This window comes from Protomyctophum parallelum (genome assembly GCF_964188405.1).
Source record: "Protomyctophum parallelum genome assembly, chromosome: 10".
Taxonomy (NCBI): Eukaryota; Metazoa; Chordata; class Actinopteri; order Myctophiformes; family Myctophidae; genus Protomyctophum; species Protomyctophum parallelum.
In genome coordinates, this window is record NC_139704.1 from 4,804,252 (window position 1) to 4,825,451 (window position 21,200).

The 21,200-nt window shown below is 42.0% G+C and overlaps 1 protein-coding gene across 1 annotated transcript in view; it reads right to left on the reverse strand.

Annotated features, from left to right (window-relative positions):
• Nucleotides 1-21,200, reverse strand: part of LOC310865260 (protocadherin-15-like) — a gene marked incomplete at both ends in the record, with an annotated part of 422,228 nt that overhangs the window by 111,505 nt on the left and 289,523 nt on the right. Inside the window, one exon of the mRNA XM_083774285.1 lies at nt 2,178-2,287. Within this exon, the coding sequence (XP_083630411.1) occupies nt 2,178-2,287 (110 nt within the window). The remainder of the gene's footprint in view (nt 1-2,177; nt 2,288-21,200) is intronic.

A 21,200-nucleotide genomic window follows, 5' to 3' on the forward strand; every position in this document is an offset into this window, starting at 1 on the left:
TTGGCTATTCAAAAATAGAGAGCTTGGTACATGTAGGTTTTCTCGTTAAATGTTTGAATAATTCAGAACTTTCTTTAACCCATTCTGACCGGGGCGGGCAACCATTTTGGTGTTGCCATTTTGGTGTTGGCAGATCTACAAGCTCATATCGCGCCACCGAGTGGCGCGATACGAGCTTGTAGGTCTGCTATTTTTGAATAAAATCGAAAAAGACTGACATTTTTATAATCTGATCTCAAGTCAGAATGGGTTCATCAGACCAGTGTGTGTCCGGCGGAAACCTCGTATGAATCTGATCTCAGGTCAGAATGGGTTAACATAAATATTCCCTTCTGGGGTCTATTGGCACAAATCCCTTTCAGATGGAGGTCCTTGGCATGGAAAGGTTTGCGGACCACAGATCAGTCAGTTAATTACTTGTGTCGTCCTTCCATTCGTTGGACAGAAACGTAGAATATTTATTGGAACACGACATACAACGTATGTACTTTTCTGTTGACCTCCTCCTTGCCCTTATCCAAGGGCAATCCTGGTCGCACCTGAGCTGCATAATAATTAATTGTGATTTAGAGTCGGGGGAGAGCAAGCCCCAACAGAACTCTTTTGGAGGTCCATTTAGACCACGCTCAGAGTGCTGTACCTATTTACGTCATTTAGATGACATAATAGTTGTTATTAAACGTTGAGCGCTGCGCGGTCTGCATGTAGATCTGCTATTTTTGCTATAGTGTGGGTCCCGGGCTAATGTCTATACAGTATAATTTCTCTTTTGGGTCTTGAGCAAAAAGAGTTTGTAAACACAAAGGTTTTGGAACCACTGGTTTTAAAATGTGTGTGTTTTCTTTTTTTTTTTGTCTGCAGCAGTCACAGCAAATTAACATCACAACACCGAGCCGGGATCCTGCTTGGTGGCCCAGGCCTCACCGCTTTATCCACTTAACAGGAGGAGAAATCAATAGTCTTCATCATCACCCTCCTCCTCCTCCTCCTCCTCCTCCACCACCTCAGCTCTTCATCCCCCCTCCCTCCCTCCCTCCCTCCCTCCCTCCCTCCCTCCCTCCCTCCACCATTTCCCTGGTTGCCACTGTGTTTTTCCTCCAGACTTCTCCACAGCCTGTGCCTAAAAGAGCGAAGAGTTGATGTTATAAAACAAGCGACACACTATGAGAAGAAAGCACTCGTTTGTCCCCAGAGGAGATGACAGGAGAACTGAAATGAACGTTTGCTTACGGCTGGGGCTCCACCGGGCGCGTTGCGTCTCCATCGCGTGCGACAAAAAACGAACCGGGGCAATTTTTATGCAGTCACGCTATGGCAGTGGAGCCACCCTTCATTGATTAAAAAGGGAACATTCCCTGACGGTGACCCTGACGTGCCCGGTGGAGCCCCGGTGTTAAGTCTCTATAAACATGTGGTTCTGAACTGTAGTATTTGGCCCACATCTGAAAATATTTTTTTCCATTACAAGATTTGTGTCGTTAAAATGTTTCAAAAGATATTCCTCGGCTCAACGTTGCAAGCCAGCGTGTGTGTGCATGCTTGCATACATACAGTACAGTACATGAATACAGTACACATACACAGCACTGTGTGCATACAGTACACAGTCAATCTTCCTACAGTGTGTGCGTTTTCGAACCCGGGGGTCCTGTGTCAACATCTAACCTAAAAGGGGGAATTGCCCCTTGGCCGGGGGGAGATATTAGCCTTATGGTCACTACTGCTACATGTATAACCCATTCTGACCTGAGATCAGATTCATACGAGGTTTCCACTGGACACACACTGGTCTGATTAACCCATTCTGACCTGAGATCAGATTTAAAAAATGTCAGTCGTTCTTCGATTTTTCAAAAATAGCAGACCTACAAGCTCGTATCGCGCCACTCGGTGGCGCGATATGAGCTTGTAGATCTGCTATTTTTCAATAGCTAAAGCATAACATGATGCCAACACCAAAATGGGTGCCCGGTCAGAATGGGATAATATGCTAATATAACATGCATGTCATATACATTTACAAGACGTATTTGCGAGTAACCGCACAATTAACTAATGATAAATGATGCGATCAATCACGGTTAAAATATTTCATCGTTTGAAAAAAGAAAAATCTTGTCGATTGTGTGTGAGAGATGAGCGCTGGGTTTCGGTGTAATGGACCGTTCTGTACTTACCTCGTTCATTGCCCGCCACTATGGAGTAGACAACGGTTTCGTTGACGGCGGCAGCCACGATGGTCCCCACCGAGGTCCCCACTGGAGCCTGCTCACTCACCAGACGAAACCTGACGGGGAGAGACAGACAAGCCAGGGACACACGTCACTCATCATATGAGACAAACGAATACAAGAAGACTCACCCCGTTTCTGTTTTCCTCCCAGAATTTTCCCCAGTGAGGGGTGGGAGAGGCTGGACAGCAGACGGCTGGATTTTGAATGTCTCTAACTATAAACTTTCATGACAGCAGAACAGCCTAAGTACAAATATAATTTATGAAAAGCTACTACAGTGAAGTCTGTTCACAGAAGTTGTTGTAGGATATGTGGGGATTATCTGACGAGGTACCATTTGAGGGGGCAAAACCTTACATATACTAAATAATACTAAATTGTTTATAGTGTCAATATAAGTAATATAATATAGCCTTTCCACAGGAGTATCTTTTTATATTTTTCCAAAAAGAATACAAACAGCCAATAGCATATTACAAAGTTATCCCCCTCACTGGGGAAAATTCCAGGAGGAAAAACGGGCACGCACCGGGGTGAGTCTTCTTGTTACCAGACAAACTGCAGTCCAAAATGACATGCATGCGGACGGTGGTGGATTCCAATGATATATTTCCACATAAACGTTCACCTGTTTTTGCTGAATGTTCACCTATTATGACATGACCAGACTATACAGTATATGGTTCATGAAGTTAAGCATAATAATATAACCTGAAGCCATTCCAGGCCTCGTGCCCCCTTTGATGTCTGTGTGCGCGTACCTGCACAGATGTGTCCTCCGTTCAGGCAGGTGCACACACACATCAAAGGGGGCATGAGGCCCTGTCCTTTTACATAATCTGTAAAAAAACTGCCCTCTCCTGACCATGAATGCAGCATTTACTGTGGTGAAGCAAATGCAAATGCCTCCGCGTTCCATGCCATACCCGAAAGGCAGCATTCAGGAGAATTGCCTTTTTCAGAACTCTCCCGAACTTGAACACGGCATTTTGCGTTGAAATAATTTGTTTAGAAATCCATGCCTGGGGTTGTGCCTCAAAAATAGCTGATCTACAAGCTCTCAACGCATCGCAGTGCGATATGTTGTGAGCTTGTAGATTTTCTATTTTCCTCTTTCCCCCCCCCCCCTAAAAAGTGTCCTTTTAGGGAATTTGAGCCCCTGCCTCTCCAACATTCTCTGCACGTCCTCCATGATTGCGAACGCACACGCACGCACTCACACACACACACACACACACACACACACACACACACACACACACACACACACACACACACACACACACACACACACACACACACACACACACACACACACAACTTAACTTAAAAAAAACTTAACTTAAAATGAAAAAGAAAAAACTTAACTTAAAAAAAAAACTTTAAAAACACTTAACTTCAAAAAACGTAACTTAAAAATAAAATCTTAAACTTAAAAAAACACAAAAAAACGTAACTTATTTTTTTTTTAAACACTTAACTTAAAAAAAACTTAAAAATAAAATCTTAAAAAAACACAAAAAAGAGAACTTTAAAAAGAAAACCTTAAAAAAGTAAGTAATTTATTCTAATTGTTGTTATTGCCATTTACGAGCTGCGTTCGCTTCCCGCGTTTGCGCGTCTTACTTGTGGATGGACTATCTCCATGTCCTCCATGATGGATAGACTACCTCCATGTCCTCCAAGGAGCAGGTGTTCAAAGACACGTGTTCCACTGCGTTAAAGACATTGTCTATACCGTGGACATCTGCAGGCTTTAGTGAGGCTGATGTTTTACTGCCAGGAGCAGCAAAGACGCCGTCATCGTATTTCTTACAGACAAACTTTGCCTGGAAGAAGTACTTTTTTAGCAGCACTACCGTATGTATCTTCCGTTTAACCAGTGGTGGAAAAAGTACTTACCTAAGTAAAAGTATCAATACTGCAATATGGAAATAATTATTAAAAGTCTGTAATTCGAAATGTACTTATACCCAAAGTAAAAGTACTCATTGTGCAGAATGTACCATTTCAAGTTTTTAAATGTATAACAAAATCTTTTGAAAATAGCCAAAATGTATTAGTACAATATTGCCCTCTGAAATGTAGTGGAGTAGAAGTAAAAGTACTGACAATTGGAAATACTCCAGTAAAGAAAAAAAAACTCAAAATAGTACTTAAGTAAATGTAAATTAGTTACTTTCCACCACTGCTTTTAATAAAATAATAATAATAATAATAAACTTTATTTGTATAGCACCTTTCATACATACATGCAGCTCAAAGTGCTTCACAAGGGCAGGACACAAAAAATAGAATACAATAAAACACAAGTAGTTAAAATGATAGAACAATGGCAAAGAACAAAATAGAATATAAGAACATAAAATAAATAAAAACAAATAAAAACACCACATGCAGCAAATCAGTCAGGACAGGGTAGGAACGTGCATATTAAAACTCAACTAAAAGCAGGAGTGAAGAGGTGAGTCTTGAGTTGAGATAAAAAAATGTCTGAGCTCGAATGGTAGTTTATTCCAGGCTGTTGGGCCGTAGAAGCAAAAAGCTGCCTCACCATATTTTTCTGTGCTCATTCTTTTAGGCACTTAAAGTAGGCCAGCTTTGGAGGACCTGAGGGGGCGGTTAGGGACATATCTAGGTAGGCAGTCACGGAGGTACGGAGGTGCAAGACCATTTAGGGATTTATAAACAAGTAAAATCATTTTAAAATCAATTCTAAAAACCACTGGGAGCCAATGCAGTGATGATAGAACTGGGGTGATGTGTTCTCTCATTTTAGTTCTAGTTAAAACTCTAGCAGCCGCATTTTGAACAAGTTGGAGTCTGTCCGTTGATTTCTTTGGCAGGCCTGAGAGGAGGGCATTACAGTAGTCTAATCGAGAAAAGACAAAAGCATGGACCAATGGTTTAGCATCATCTAAAGATAAATATGCTCTAATACGCGGATATGTTTCTAAGATGAAAGAAAGCTGTCTTGGTAGCTTGATTAATATGCGCATTGAAATTCAGATCTGAATCGATAATAACCCATAGGTTCTTTACTGTCGACTTACTTCCTACATATAGGTTACCGAGTATATTTTTTATCAATTATTTTTGCTCATTAGAGCCAATTATAAGAACTTCTGTATTATCCTCGTTCAGTTGGAGAAAGTTCTTTTGTCCAATCTGTATGGTAGAGTATGTAATGCAACATAACATATACAATTGGGGAGGTTGTATTTGGTCTCCCTGCTCCGAGACGTTGAATGTCATGTCTGACCTACAGTAGGCCTATAGACACTAGGAACTGACAAGGATCTTGAGCTGTGACGGTCCCGATTCAATTCATCCCCTGAGCGAGCAGGCCGGCTCTGTTGGTATGGAAACAATGTCAGCACGTGTGCAGAAAACCGGTTTCAAATCCAAGGTAGAAGATGAAAGTTACATTGTGCAGCTTTATGTAAAAGTTGAAATAACACGAACACGAGAACAAAGTAAAAGGACTCTTTTTCTTTTTCCAACTTTTTCCAATACTATAGCCAGTCTAAAAGTGTCCTTTTCTCTACCGAATGGGTCCCCAGATTGTGAACAAAAACTACAATAAAAAAGGAAATACTGGTTTACAGCACTTAGTGTAACACTTAAATCCCAGCATCTGTATTGTGGGGAAAGCTTTTTGCAGAAAATAGTAGATCGCCAATTTTCATCTACATCTTTCCCAGACAATAACAGAAAACAGAGAATACACTAGCATACAGCCCTGAGGGACCATATGGGGTTTAAGTGGTTTTTAAGTAAACAGTTACTCTCCACCACTGCAGGCAGACAGCCGGCCTTGTGATTTCTCGTGTTGTCAGACTGGCCTGTCCTGCCAAGACCTCTCTACATCTCCTATTACAACCCGGACCGTTTACAATATAGGAAACCGATTGAATCTCGTCTGTGTGGAACCTCTCATAAAAACAGGGCTTTATGACGGGAGGGGAGTTGAGCTCTAACCATAAGCAAAGCGACCCTGAATCCCACCTACCGTGGAGGTTTTTTTTTTTCTTTTTAATTTTATAACCCAGGCAGGGCTTTGGTTTCATTATTCATGTCGTAAAACGGTATGAGGTGTACGAGGAGGGCCGGCCGAGGATATGGGACTGATGAAATAAAAAAGCTATTGACAGCGTAGGTCTAATCGCCTCCGGGTACCAATAACATTTAACCCATTCTGACCTGAGATCAGATTCTAAAAATGTCAGTCGTTCTTCGATTTAAAAAAAATAGCAGACCTACAAGCTCATATCGCGCCACTCGGTGGCGCGATATGAGCTTGTAGATCTGCTATTTTTCAATAGGTAAAGCATAACATGATGCTAAACACCAAAATGGGTTCCCGGTCAGAATGGGTTAAACCGAAGCAATGCCAAGATATCGCTCTCTCTCGCTAGGATGCTCTTTAATGTTTGACATTGAGTGGAGTTTAGTGATATAGAGCAGTAAATGGCTTCTCCACAGATTACAGGGCGATTGAACGCCGGCTCTCGCCTGCAAAGCTTGTCAGGTTTTTTCTGTAGAGGCGGGCATGCGCGAGCGTGCGCAGACTGTGCACGCGCACGCACACAAGCAAGCACACGCACGAGCAAGCGCACACATTTTAACCATTTATGTACTGTATGTCCATGCAAAGGAGAAACATACAGGGACACAAACATTATACATTACATTTAGAGCTGGGACTCGATTAAAAAAATTAATCTAATTAATCAGAGGCTTTGCGATTAATTAATCTAGATTAATCGCATTTTAATCGCATATCAATATTCAACCCGAGAACAGCGAGAAACCTTTTTTTTTTAATGTTTTTTGGTATCCCAGTGAATCAATGAATAGTGACTGCAGGATACCACTCATTTTCAACATTTTACTGTCATTAATATACCTGTTGTGGAAATAATAATAAAAAGTCACCCCATTCTGTGTTGCCTAGAACTTGAGGTCTGAAAAAATTTTAGTAACAGTAACAAGTACATCTCAGTGACATCACAAAGCTGTACTTACTTCATATTGTTACTGTTTTTTGTCAGACCTCCAGTTCTAGGCAACACATTATTATTTCCAGTTTTCAGTACTATAGAAAAGCGCCCAGTGAGAAACGTTCCGCGGTGAAAAAAAAAGGTGCGATTAATTTATCTGTAGTTAATCGCGATTAATTTTTCTGTAGTTAATTAATCTAAATTAATCGCAATTAGTCCCGGCCCTAATTACATTACATCATGGCATGTGCTTTCATGACACAACAGTCCGGTCACTCAGTATGAGAAACATACAGTAGGCTATACATATACCATATACCAGCAGACCATCTGATCTATATATGCCCCCGAGCCTGAAAACGGCATCAATTATGTGGGTTATATATGTGGGGGTCGTGGCCTGAAAAGTTTGGGAACCCTTTACGTACTCTATCACGACATTTTGACAGCTATACCCTTCAAAGTCAGGGTTGTGGATAAGTAGGACCATCACACACTCGTGTGTGTGTGCGTGCGTGCGTGCGTGCGTGCGTGCGTGCGTGCGTGCGTGCGTGCGTGCGTGCGTGCGTGCGTGCGTGCGTGCGTGCGTGCGTGCGTGCGTGCGTGCGTGCGTGCGTGATCATCGTCACTGGTACTTTTGGCTTGACTGTGAATATGATTTACAACAACATTTTAAGCCGGCCTGTACCTTCACAAATTCAGACATAAAATCTCATCCAAAATGTGCATAACTTTATAATACTAAATAAATTAAACCTTCGACATCCCCGCAACGTTGAGACAGGAGCGAGGCTTAACTTCACATCACATTAACAAAATGCAAGAGAAACAAATTTTCATTTACCACACAAAATCTCATCTCCTCCCCAAACTTTCTAGTTTTATCCCCTGCACGATATAACCTTAAATAACTTGTTAATTTGCCCACTAGTAAACAAAAGTAATGACGTTCCTATCTTGAAAATGCTGTGTGGAAATGGAAAGGTGTAAACAAACGGGAGGGGGGTCAAAGTGAGATAAAGGTGGCTTTTGCTTTTCAACCGGACAGAAATAGATCGGGGTTGTCCTTGAACACGGAGGCGCCTTCCAATAGCGTGAGAAATTGTTAAATGGCTTATCGCTTTGCCTCACAGCCAGTATAACCCATTCTGAACGGGCACCCATTTTGGTGTTGGCATCATGTTATGCTTTAGCTATTGAAAAATAGCAGATCTACAAGCTCATATCGCGCCACCGAGTGGCGCGATACGAGCTTGTAGGTCTGCTATTTTTGAAAAATCGAAGAGCGACTGACATTTTTAGAATCTGATCTCAGGTCAGAATGGGTTCATCAGACCAGTGTGTGTCCGGCGGAAACCTCGTATGAATCTGATCTCAGGTCAGAATGGGATAAAGCAGGAGAGCGGTTTTGCTTCTAAACTGATGATTGGCCTTAAAAAAAAAACATCGATCAGGAGACCACTAGGGGGAGGAAAGTTTATGTACCATATTTCTTTAATCTTTTGTCTGTATTTCTTGATGACGTGCATTATCGTGTGCGTGCGTGCGTGTGCGTGCAGTCCACGTAGGGGGTGTGGATGCTTTTCAGACAGGGCATTAGTCCAACATTGATCCGTATGTCGGACTAGCGTCTGCTCCCGTGCTTGCGGTTATGGTTAGGTTAGGAGATGAGGTGGGTAGTCATTTGTCGGACCAATGACTTGTCTGAACGTGTCCACGTAACTCGAGCAACCTGCACACCTGCCGTTTGATTACTTAGTCAGTCCACTTTTTCACAGTCAGTTTGCACTCTTCAGACATTCTGCACAGACATTCATCACACTTTCTACAGATAGAGGGATCACGGCTCAACCACTCTCAGAGGGCCCTGGCGCTACGCCAAATTGATTCACAATCTTGTAACGCAATCAAGAACGACACTTTTCGTGCTTGTGTTCCCAGTGAATGAACGCATGTGTATTCATCACACCGCCGGCACTCGCCGCTGCTCCCCGACTGACTGAATCTAGTCTACGTTTGAGTCTCCTCCCACCAAGTGACACACTAGCGGGGGTTCCTGTGGTTACATTGAAATCGGTGACCTATGAATACGGTTTAGACCAGGGGTACTGGGGTAGGCAACCTTAGGCACCAGTGCCAACATTGGCACAAAGGAGGGTGATCACTGGCACACTGGCAAGTGTGTGAGAGAGTATTTTTGGTTTTAAATAAACTATTTAAAAAAATGCAGTCAAATAAATGAAGTCCCTCACATTAGTGTGTAAAATTACATCCTGAATTCTACATTCATTAAAACTGAACTCTGCCCTGAGTCTAATGATCATTATAACAACGTGAAAGAAAATATTTAAAAAGAAGGAAAAACTTTATATTTGTTGACAAGCAAAATATGTTGGATTTTTTCCTGTGGTGTCATTACAATTAATTAATGTTGATATGGCACACTGACGATCTAGAAAATAAAAACATGGCACTTCATTTAAAAAAAGGTCGCAGACCCCTGGTTTAGACGACGGAAGCAACAGCTGTACCCATTTGAAATAGTCTCTCTGCAAGCTGCGGGCCGCGGGGCTTAAGCGCCACTAAATTCCATTGTTAATTCGGGCATGTCCATATACTGTATGGACCAAAAAGGCACACAGACAGACAGTTAAAAAAAAAACGGTGCTGTGACAACGCATGCAAGGGGTATTGCATACTAGGGTGGGGTATATGCATTCCCAATTGTCATTGTTCCCAACTTGCATCATTCCCAAGTAGGCTGGTGGTGTCAAAGTTATAACATCTATGGGTAGATTTTGAAGGTGCGTTTTACCAATGGAAATACATAAATTGGCCTCGCTCTGCGCACATTCGTATTATGAAAGGCATATCGGCCCGTGTTGAACGCACTGGCCCGTGTTGAACGCACACACATTATGGCTTACCGCGTTGCTGAATATTTTAGCATTGTGGGAGTGTCCATATGTTAATTATTTTCGCTTTGCGCAATTTGCTATTAAGCCCCTTGACCTAAAGACACTCAGCGCATAACGATTAGACGTGGGTCTGACCACCTCATAAACACAAAAAGCACTGTTTGATTTGACACTTGAGCGGCTCTGAGAGGCTGCTAGAGTGTTGCCATGTCTGTTTATTATAAGCGGCTTATTTTTCTGTAAAGTTGCTTTCTGTGTTGTTGCTTTTCTTGTTTCTAAAGTGGTTATTTGGGCTTTTCTCCTAATGTTGTTTAAACCAGTGATCCTCACACAGCACATTCCCATGTCAAGGATCCCCAGATGAATGCATTTGCCCAACTAAGGACAGCTAATCCAAAAATGTAATAAAATGATTACTTTTGAAAATAGCAGATCTATACCAGCTCACAATGCATCACATTCATTCATTAAAACTATGAACTCTGACTGCAGGGGGATATATAATGATCATTATAACAATGTGCAAGAACATATTTAAAAAGAAGGAAGAACTTTATATTTGTGGACAATCAAAATATGTTTTTTTATTTTAATGTGGTGTCATTCAAATTAATCTGGATATGGCAGACTCACTATTTAGAAAATAAAAACATGGCACTTCATTTAAAATAGGTTACAGACCCCTGTTATATGCGCTTATTTTTATAGACCTATTTACTTGTTTCTATGAGACATGGCAGTTTTGCGTCTTTTTTTAAAAAATGTTGAGATTAGAAACGGCCATAATTCTTTCATTTCTCAACCTTAAAAATAAATAAAAACATCTCCATAATCCGTGGGAAATGTGCTTTCATATGCTGTATCAAACTTCAAGTCAAGTCTTCTTCAATAAAATGCTACGAGCGAACTCAGCGAAGACCATACCATCGGGGCCACAGCATTACGCAGCACGCATTCAACTCATTCCTTCGTCGTGACTTGAATGAAATAAAATATAATAAACGTTATTTTACTGGTGTTTTTCAATAGAAACAAATAAAGAGCGTGTGTAGGCTACTGTGTGCAAGTGCAACAGTGCATATACATGCATGCACTAGGCTATATTTCTTCCGTGTCGGGATGGTGATTGAGCTCTTCAAGTTCACAGCCCGTTTGGTCTTTCATAAAAAAACGTTGATATTAGCCTATAAACACTCATGGTTCTCTCATTTCTCAACCGTTTTATTAAATGTAAAAATCTCCATATTCCTTAGGAATCTTGCTTTCATTCGCTGTATTGTACATGGTTCTATCGTTATCGAACTAATTAATTACCAATTTGCCAATATGCTGCTATCTACTCGCAATTCCATTCCGATCTGAAAGGTGGGTCTGTTCTTTTGAGGCATAAAGGTGACAGCATGCAGTGCAATAGGAATAATTAACCCAAATGTGACAAAGGCATGTCATGTCTTCTATGGTGCCAGCCTGAAGAAATGTCATACCACGATCCCCAAAGTGCGCATTCCATATGTGACATCAGCTGACTGGTAAAGAGAATAGTACGGACATGTTGATTGGGTACGTCTCAAACACGCCTTAAACACACCCATGACTAATTCAAGGCCGTTTTGCGCACTCCGGGGGGTGTCAAAAGCGCTTCTTAACATGCCCAAAATTGCAATATGACATACTACACGCCCCCAGATCATAATACTGTAATTAGATTAGTAATATAGAAGTAAGTAAAATAGAAGTCCTAAATCGACCCCCTAGAGTCATACTGGCTGCAAGGCTGAATACTAAGTGCATAATATGAAACTCCAAGGACACCGGAGTGCTGTGCGTACATGGAATTTGACACAATGGACCACCAGTGCTATGAGGCCACTTCAGGAAGCCACTATCATCTGCAAAGGTTAGTTTCAAAATGAATGTCTGTATCTCCTTCGGGGAAGTAAGGTTATTATAGAGATGTTGTACTTATAGAGAGCTTTTCATTTGATAAGTGCATTTAGAACATTCTTTGAATTGTACACCATTCCCTTCGCTGTGTGCTGCTTGAATTACAAATAAATACCTACAATAATCTTTCAATTGTCTGCCAGGGTCAACTCGGTGAATGGAAACCGAGTGAAATAGTAGGAAAAACAGGAAACATGGAGCTGAGGATGCTTTATGCTCATCTTCTTTTCTACACCTACTGTACATTGCACACACGCACGCACACACAGTCGTTTATTTTATTGAGTTTCCTCTGTACGATAGGCACTATACAATAGACTTGATTCGGAGGACACTCCAGCTATTGAGTTCCAATTGTTTTTTTAGAAAACAGGGCGCACAGTGGGTGTCAAGCTATCATATAGCAAATGCAGTTAGAGAACTGAAAAAAAACCTGCGAAAAATACAGCACTTTTCCGGGGAAGAAAATAACAACAGGCGATTGCCTTTTCGACATCCACCTGTGTCATCATGGCGAAGCGACATAAAGGTTATTGCAGTGTTGTTTGCCCATCAGAAGAGTCTGCACCAAATGTAATATAAAACCCAAGAGAAAAAGCACGCACACAAGCTGCTACTACGACCTTCTAAAACAATCCAACTATCCAAAAGGCCTTCACAACAGCAGCAACCGTCGGTTACAAATTATCTTTACATTTGCTGTATCAGTACTTTGGTGTGAACTCATATGGTATGCATATCACGTAGACACCAAAGTGTCGGACGGCTATACAACCGACTGACATCGCCCTCCGCCTAGCGGGGCCCTAAATGTCACCATCACATGCATATTAAAGTAACTGGATAAACATGAAAAGAGTCTTAAGGTCACAGACTACAAAACCCCTCGAGGGAAACCGTGTGACATCTTAAGCCCCCGGCCACCTGCTGCCTTCATTGCTCGCTTGTTCTTCCAATCTCCCCCATGAACAATGAACTCTGCATGGTCCTATAGCTGCCACTGCTATACAGTAATCCCCCCTGCTGGGAGCTTCTATGCAGACATACAGCACAAGCACAGCTAGGGCTCCTCCAATGCACAATGGACTCACCGGCGGCTTGTTCTCACCTGGCGGTGATGGGTTTTCAACGAGCTCCTATACACACTAGGGCGGGGCAATGAATGGAAAAGATATAGACGGGTCCACGGAGGGGTGCCCTGGGCACGGCCATAGCTGTGGTGTACCATTAACCCATTCTGACCTGAGATCAGATTCATACGAGGTTTCCACTGGACACACACTGGTCTGATGAACCCATTCTGACCTGAGATCAGATTCATACGAGGTTTCCGCCGGACACACACTGGTCTGATGAACCCATTCTGACCTGAGATCAGATTCTAAAAATGTCAGTCGCTCTTCGATTTTTCAAAAATAGCAGACCTACAAGCTCGTATCGCGCCACTCGGTGGCGCGATATGAGCTTGTAGATCTGCTATTTTTCAATAGGTAAAGCATAACATGATGCTAACACCAAAATGGGTGCCCGGTCAGAATGGGTTAAAGGGTAAGACCACTTTTTTGGAGGTTTGGGTTGTGTTCTTACCTTATTATGGTCAAACTAGTCCAGTCCAGGAGTTAATTCGCTCCATTGTGCAGTTTTATAGAAAATAACTTAATAAAAATACTAAAACAGATAAATCATGCCTGAGGCAGACCCCACAAATTATCACATTTGAGCCCCCAAATTTTGGCATTCCATATTTTGGCTTAGTTCCATAGATAAACATTGCGCAAATAGCCAAACTACAAGCTCACAACGCCTTGCACTGCCAATTTGGTATCAAAAAGAGATAAAAGTCATTACATTGTAACTTCTGAAATGTGTACACACACACACACACACACACACACACACACACACGCCTGACATTCAAAATTGTAAATGCAACTTTACCCTCCATGCCCTCAGTACCCACTTACTTTATATAAAACAAATATGGGCAAATTCACCTTCCAAAGCACTGCTACCCAGGTGTGGAATGCCCTCCCTCAAAACAAACAGGCTTCCTTCAAGACAGGCCTAACAATGTCCCTGTCAGCAGGTCAAAGGGAGAGGAGGTGATCGCCCCAGCCTCTTTATGCTAATAATCCTCTTCCGATTAACTTCGGCCCCAACCTGTGCATACTGTATATTTCATATTTAGAGGAAATGTATATGATGTTTTAAATTATTAATGTTATATCAATTGTTGTTACTGTGTTAAATTATTATTCATGTCATGTGTGAGTGGATGGGACCCGAATGTTTGCATTTATATGTTGCCTAATACAATATTCAATCAACACACACACACACACACACACACACACACACACACACACACACACACGCGCCTTGTATGCCTTCTAAACATCTCAAGGGTTTTAAAATGCAGACATTCCAGCTATAGGGCACACTGAATTATAATATAAAAATGTAAGTGTGAATAGCGAGTCTGTCTCAGAACCTCCCACTGCATACTGATGTGGCATCCTGTGAGAAGTCCAATGCATTTATGTATGCGAGTGTTGTTGTACATTTGACCACAGTCTGGACGAGACATTCCTTAAAGGACAACTTTAGTTTTTTTCAACCAAGGTTCATGTTTTAGGTTGTTATTAGAGAAACTAAAAGGTGAGTGTTCATTTTCTTTCATTTGCTGCTTTCTTTCGTTTTGGGGAATTTAGCAGTTTTTGACAAGGGGGCGGGGGCATTCGAGCATGGGGCTAAATATATATCTTTTTTACAAAATATTATGGCGATTTTTTTTTTTTATTATTTACTATAGTCCTAATAAACCCCAAGAAATTACATCTGTCCACAAAAGATCACAGGATCTACTGAATGTGACAAACTGACATATTGAGCCTATACACACAGTATAAGCCTTCCCCCAGTAGGCTACCTTCACATTCAGTAGATCATGTGATCTTCTGTGGCCAGATGTAATTTCCTGGGGTTTATTAGGACTATAGTAAATAATAAATAAATAAATCACCATCAAATTTGGTAAAAAAATACATATTTAGCCCCATGCTCGAATGCCCCCGCCCCCCTGTCAAAAACTAATCCCCAAAACGAAAGAAAGCCGCAAATGAAAGAAAATTAACACTCACCTTTTAGTGCTTCGCGTGTTTAAAGGTCGGGTAGTAGTAAGTGTTTTCCTTTGGTTAAATTAAGTGTTAAACGGCTCAATGTTCTGTTTGTTCAGGAACAGGAGTCTCCATGTCTCTCCAGCTCATTAGTAAAAAAAACCTCATTAAGAGCGTGAGGCCGATTCTACAGATGCCTTCTAAATCAGTAGTTCCCCACACTTTACCTCACCGTTAACTCACTTACCACCAAGATCGTCTTTTGGTGTCTTTTTTTTCGAAAGGCGCTCGGCACTTCATTTTATATTTTTATTTCATTCCAAAGTCTAGCAGCGTCCCAGTTTAATTTTATATCTTTAGTCTAGCAGTGTCCCAGTCTAGGCGTCCTCTTGGGTATTTTCGGAATCGTGGGGCCTGTGAAGAGCTCTAATTGTGAGCTTGCAGATCCACTATTTTCAAAAGACTATTGAGAAAAATGTCTAGGGGGACGAAACACACAAAAGCTCGGTCGCCATCTTTGATCTCATGCGCCCACGCATGAGACAACCACCCCGAGCAGAGCCACGCGTAAACCGTCTATCAGTCATTATGCCGCCATCAAAGCTTGCCATAGATACATTTTAGTCGACTAAATCAATCATATAGCTTTAGTTGACACTAAAACAAGACTAAAAGTATGACTAAAATAGGACTAAAACTAAATGCAATTGTATTCTAAAGACTATGACAAAAACAAAATCAAATTGTGCTGTCAAAATCCACAGTGCAACATACTCAGGCACGTGCTATGCAGTGGAGGCGGCTATGTGACTGTGTATGTGATTAAAAAGAACCTTGAAATGCATTCTAAAATTGATGGGAGCCAGTGCAAGTAAAAGGATGCAGGAGACGCATGAGAGTGTAATGCTGCCATCAGTCATTTCCTGCTGTTAGTGCTGCTTTATTGCTGTTATTGTGGTGTTTATTGTTACTGTCTGATAAGTATAGTGCCACAGACAGGAATTTAACCTTGCAAGACAAAACAGTACAACACACATTTGATAACACTCTGTGAGGACTAGCGGACACTCTATTAAAGGAGAATTCCATGCTAGAAGGCTTTCTTACCGTTATCTGTAGTTGTTCTGTCCCCAACAAAGAGGGTCTTTGTGCTAATTTGCTTATTTCCATCGAAATAAAACAACAATGACCACTCAGCCATATATTATCTCTTACTTAGTACACTAGTAGTTATAAATGTTCGTAATTATGCGTAAGAAATAACTTATAGCAAGTTGCCCCTGGCTGGAGCCCCCCTCAAGGACCCCTGGTCGGTCCCCGGAACCCACTTTGAGAGCCACTGCTATAAACAACGTGCACATTCAACAGTACAGCCTTTCAACTGGAGAAACCATAATTATAACCAAATATCTACAGTTACTTTTATTTATTTTTATTTAACCAGTAAAAACCAATTTGAGACTGAAGTCTCTTTTACAAGTGTGAACTGGCCAAGACAAGAGGCAAAATAAGTGACACAGCTCTGCCAGTAACAAAAAAAATACACAACAACAAAAAACAGGACAGACATACAATGCTCATAAATACACTACCGAAGAAGCTCAAAGGGAGAACAGGAACACGACCAATAAGGACTAATAAATAAAAAACTAAGCAACGGAAATGTGCTATACGTCAAAGCAGGAGCAATGTATGGGAAGTGTGCCCAATGCCCATGGCAATCGTTTTAAAGCTCACTAGGGGAATCACAGCAGCCAGTTTGAGTCTGGACTGTAGGTCATTCCAAGACCAGGGTCCGAAATAAGCAATGCTTTTTTCCCAGCCTCAGATTTTGTTGGGGGCACGACGTACTGTAGCGTAACCATGCATTTTATCTGAGGTTGAGAGAGTTTTTAGAATTTAGAACCAATGTAACATGGGATGTTACCAAGAATGGCTTTATAAATGAGAGTATATCAATGTTGCAACCTGCAAGACGTTAAGGAATACCAACCCACTAGGGCGTACAGAGTACAGTGATGAGTCCTATAGGGGGAATTGGTTATAAACCTCAATGCAGCATGAAACAGGGGCTCAGAGTTGAGGAACTAGCAAAGCGGTAGACAGTATCGCTATAAACAAGCTGCGACATGAAGAGGCCTGTAACCAGCTTTTTGCTAGAAGCATTAGAAAAGCAGGACTGCCCAGGCCGTGGCGTAACGGTCTGGGCACCGGACTGGTAATCCAGTCGCAGTGTGCCGCGGGTTCGACTCCCGAGCCCGACACGGCCTTTACTGCATGTCTTCCCCCATCTCTCTCCCGTTTCCTGTCAGCCTACTGTCTGTCCCTTCAAAAATCAATAAAAGGCGTAAGCCGCAAAAAAATATCTTAAAAAAAAAAAAAAAAAAAAAAAAAAAAGGCAGGACTTCATTCTGTAGAAGAAACTCAGCGTGAACTTAAGCTTTTTTGCCAAGGCGTCAATGTGGTGTTTGAAGTTTGTTGTCCAACCAAATCCCAAGATATTTATACAACTCAACCCATGCGATGGATACTGATGAATCCAGAGTGGTGATGTTTGAGGGGACATTAAACTACTTCCAGTTCAAAACTGTTACCATACAATTCCATCAAATTATGCTCCTCTCAAACTTTCCAAATGTGAGGACAAATTCGATCATCCCAAGCGAGTTGTATTTTTGAGTGGTGCAACCACTCCTACAACCAGTAATGTCCGTGCACCTGTATGTATCAGTGGTCATGAGCACGAGTGGTGTGCGCATGCGTGAAACCAGCAATGTCCGTGTACCTGTATCATGTATCATGTAGAGTGGTGTGCGCATGCGTGAAATTTGCGCGTGTGTGTACAATGCGCGTGCCTGCACAATGTGTGCCTAGCACGTAGCAACACAATGCTGCGTCGTAGCAACACACATCAATGCTGCGTGCGCTGCGTGCGTGCGGTATCGCACGTGTGTGTGTGTGTAGATGCGCGTGCCTGCACAATGCGTGCCTAGCACGTAGCAACACAATGCTGCGTCGTAGCAACACACATCAATGCTGACTGTAGTCTCCAAGGGGAAGAGAGAAGCTAACGGTTAGCATGTAGCTACAGGCTAACATTACACTGTAGACTACAGTGTAATGTTACTATAACAATACATGTGTAGTTGCACCACTCAGTTCACACGGGTGTGATTTTTCATAATAAGCCAAAGGCTATGCTAGAAGATATTAGCACATGATGTAGTGCAGTAGCATGAGCTGCTGCTGACTACCAGGCCATGCCTAGCCCACCAATCCACCTTTAGTATGCACAGTAAACCTAAAATAATGACTGCAACTTTACTCCTCTGATAACTTATCTTGCCAAAGTGTTGTTGTTTTTACCACTTAAGCCCTATATACTTTGTTGAACTATAGCGAAAGTGAGCTTGGGTCGGGGTGTGTGTGTGTGTGTGTGTGTGTGTGTGTGTGTGTGTGTGTGTGTGTGTTGGAGGGGGGGGGTTCTCGGCCTTAAAAGTGTGGGAACCCTTGATCTACTCAGTATAATCTCACGTCACATTGTGATGAGTTAGGAGTTTGTAAATCTTCAATTTTGGGGGGGATTCTGTCTATTTCACTGTAGATAGACGTCTACTGGAGGTGAGCACTATGCCTTATTGCCTTATCAGTGCTGAGAGCAGATGTAGAGCTGAGAGCAGCACATGCTTCTGGGACTGAGATTTATTGTTTAGCCGTTGTTGAGAAGAGCGAGGCTTAAGCCAAAGACAGCTCTCTGGTGGGAGGCTTATATGGGCTCAGCACTTCGCCACTGTTTACGGAGCCAAGGGCGACAAGATACATCAAATCCTCTACCTACCTACAGTATAGTGTATCATGGTACTGTGCCATGTACTTATCAAAACACAAGACATGCACTATATTCAACCGTGATTCATGCCTTTTTTGTCACGTAATCAATCACTGACGTTTCCTGCGGCATTCTTACTATGGTAGTTAGACAGCCTCCCATTGTCTTTATTTATCCCCCTGCGACAGTCCGTGGCCTCCAGGTGTTTGTGTGTTAAGCTGGCGCGAGCACACACACACACACACACACACACACACACACACACACACTCCAAGTTACTTCACTTTACGTCCCAACTATTTATGAAATATTATGAATTGAACACATTGATAAAGTTCCCTGCGCAGTTCCCTGCTGCGGTTGTGAACGCAAACGCAGAAAAAATGATTCAACTTCACCCTTCAATCGCATCGAGTCTACTAAAGAACATGTGAGAATGCGACCCAAAAAGGCAAGGCACTTTTGACTAAAAATTTAATCAAAATTTGATGTCAAAAAAATCAACACTGCTTTTAACAGAGAATATTTCATATCGGTAGTATCATTGCTACTTTTACCTGAATTGAATAACTCAAGAGTATTTCTTTTATCTACTGTCTCTGTCTCCAGCTCCTTAACCCTGACCATAATGTACAGCGCTCATTCGTGGCCATGTCTTACACGATTGATTTTCCACAGCGGGTTCTGAAGTAGCTGACTCTCCGACGTCGAACCTCTCAGCACTAGAGCGTTGACCTTTCCCCACTTCTCTGTTAAGTAGACCGCATCACATGGCCCTCTTTCTTCTCAGGCGCCAAGCAAGCAGTGCACGCACGCACGCACACGCACGCACGCACGCGCACACACACACACACACACACACACACACACACACACACACACACACACACACACACACACACACACACACACACACACACACACACACACACACACACACACACACACACACACACACACACACACACACACACACACACACACACACACACACACACACACACACACACACACACACACACACACACACACACACACACACACACACACACACACACACACACACACACACACACACACACACGCACGCTCTAAATATCAACCAAAGGTCACTGACTGAACCACCAGCGGGAGGAGAAAAAAGGCTATGATAGTTATTCTTTGGGATTAGCAGGTTATCTATAAGAGAAGCAGCAGGGTATTCTGTATGAAGGGGGTAGCCGAGGGACAAAAGCAGGGGTTCAATATATCCGTTCACGGACAAATGTATCCATGGAAAAGCCTTGGTCGAGTCCATGGCAAATGTCGAATTTTCTTTTTTACACCATTGTACTGTTCTCATTTTGATCATAAGACCCAATTACTGAATGCCAAATCTCAGGTTTTCTTCAGAATGACATTTATTTACCAGGACACGATGGGAAAGAGTAAAAAATTAAATAATCTAAGTACCGGTAGTTCTTCCACCACTGCATAAGCCTTCATGAGAAGGCTACAAGTGCCTGTAGGAATTACTACCGTGTGTGTCTGAGGGAGAAAAGAGATGTTCGGCAGTGAAACGAAACATGGAAACAAGTCATCTGGCAAATTATGTTTGAGTCGCAGCTCCCCCGTCTGAACTGAGAAAGTGACGTGGATAAATTCTCCTTCCACAAAACGGAGAAACGGCATCTCATTTCCAGGGTTCCAAAAGAGCGGACGACAGAGGAGAGAATAAATGTCAACGTTTTTAACATTCTTGCTAAATGTGACGACGACGGTGATTCTTTGGGATGACATTTCCACTTGCTGGCGAGCAGTGATGAACAGCATTGCACCTAAATCAATGCCGTCGGGCAGAAACCTCTTATCTCTCCATATTATAACTATTATAACAACATAAAAAGTAGCAGATCCACAAGGTCTAAACATGGCGCAATGCGGCACATTTTGAGATTGTAGAATTCTTTGCTATGTTTTTATTTTAATCCTGAAAAGGAAACAGTTTTGGACATAATGAGGTTTGCACCCGACAAGAGACGAAATAATTTTTTTGAGTACTGTACTCAGTGTACTGTACACCGGTAATTGAATAATTTTGGATACAAATACAACTTTCAGTCCACATGTCAAAGACAAATTATATGTTTGACTCATACATTCCTAAATTGTGAATT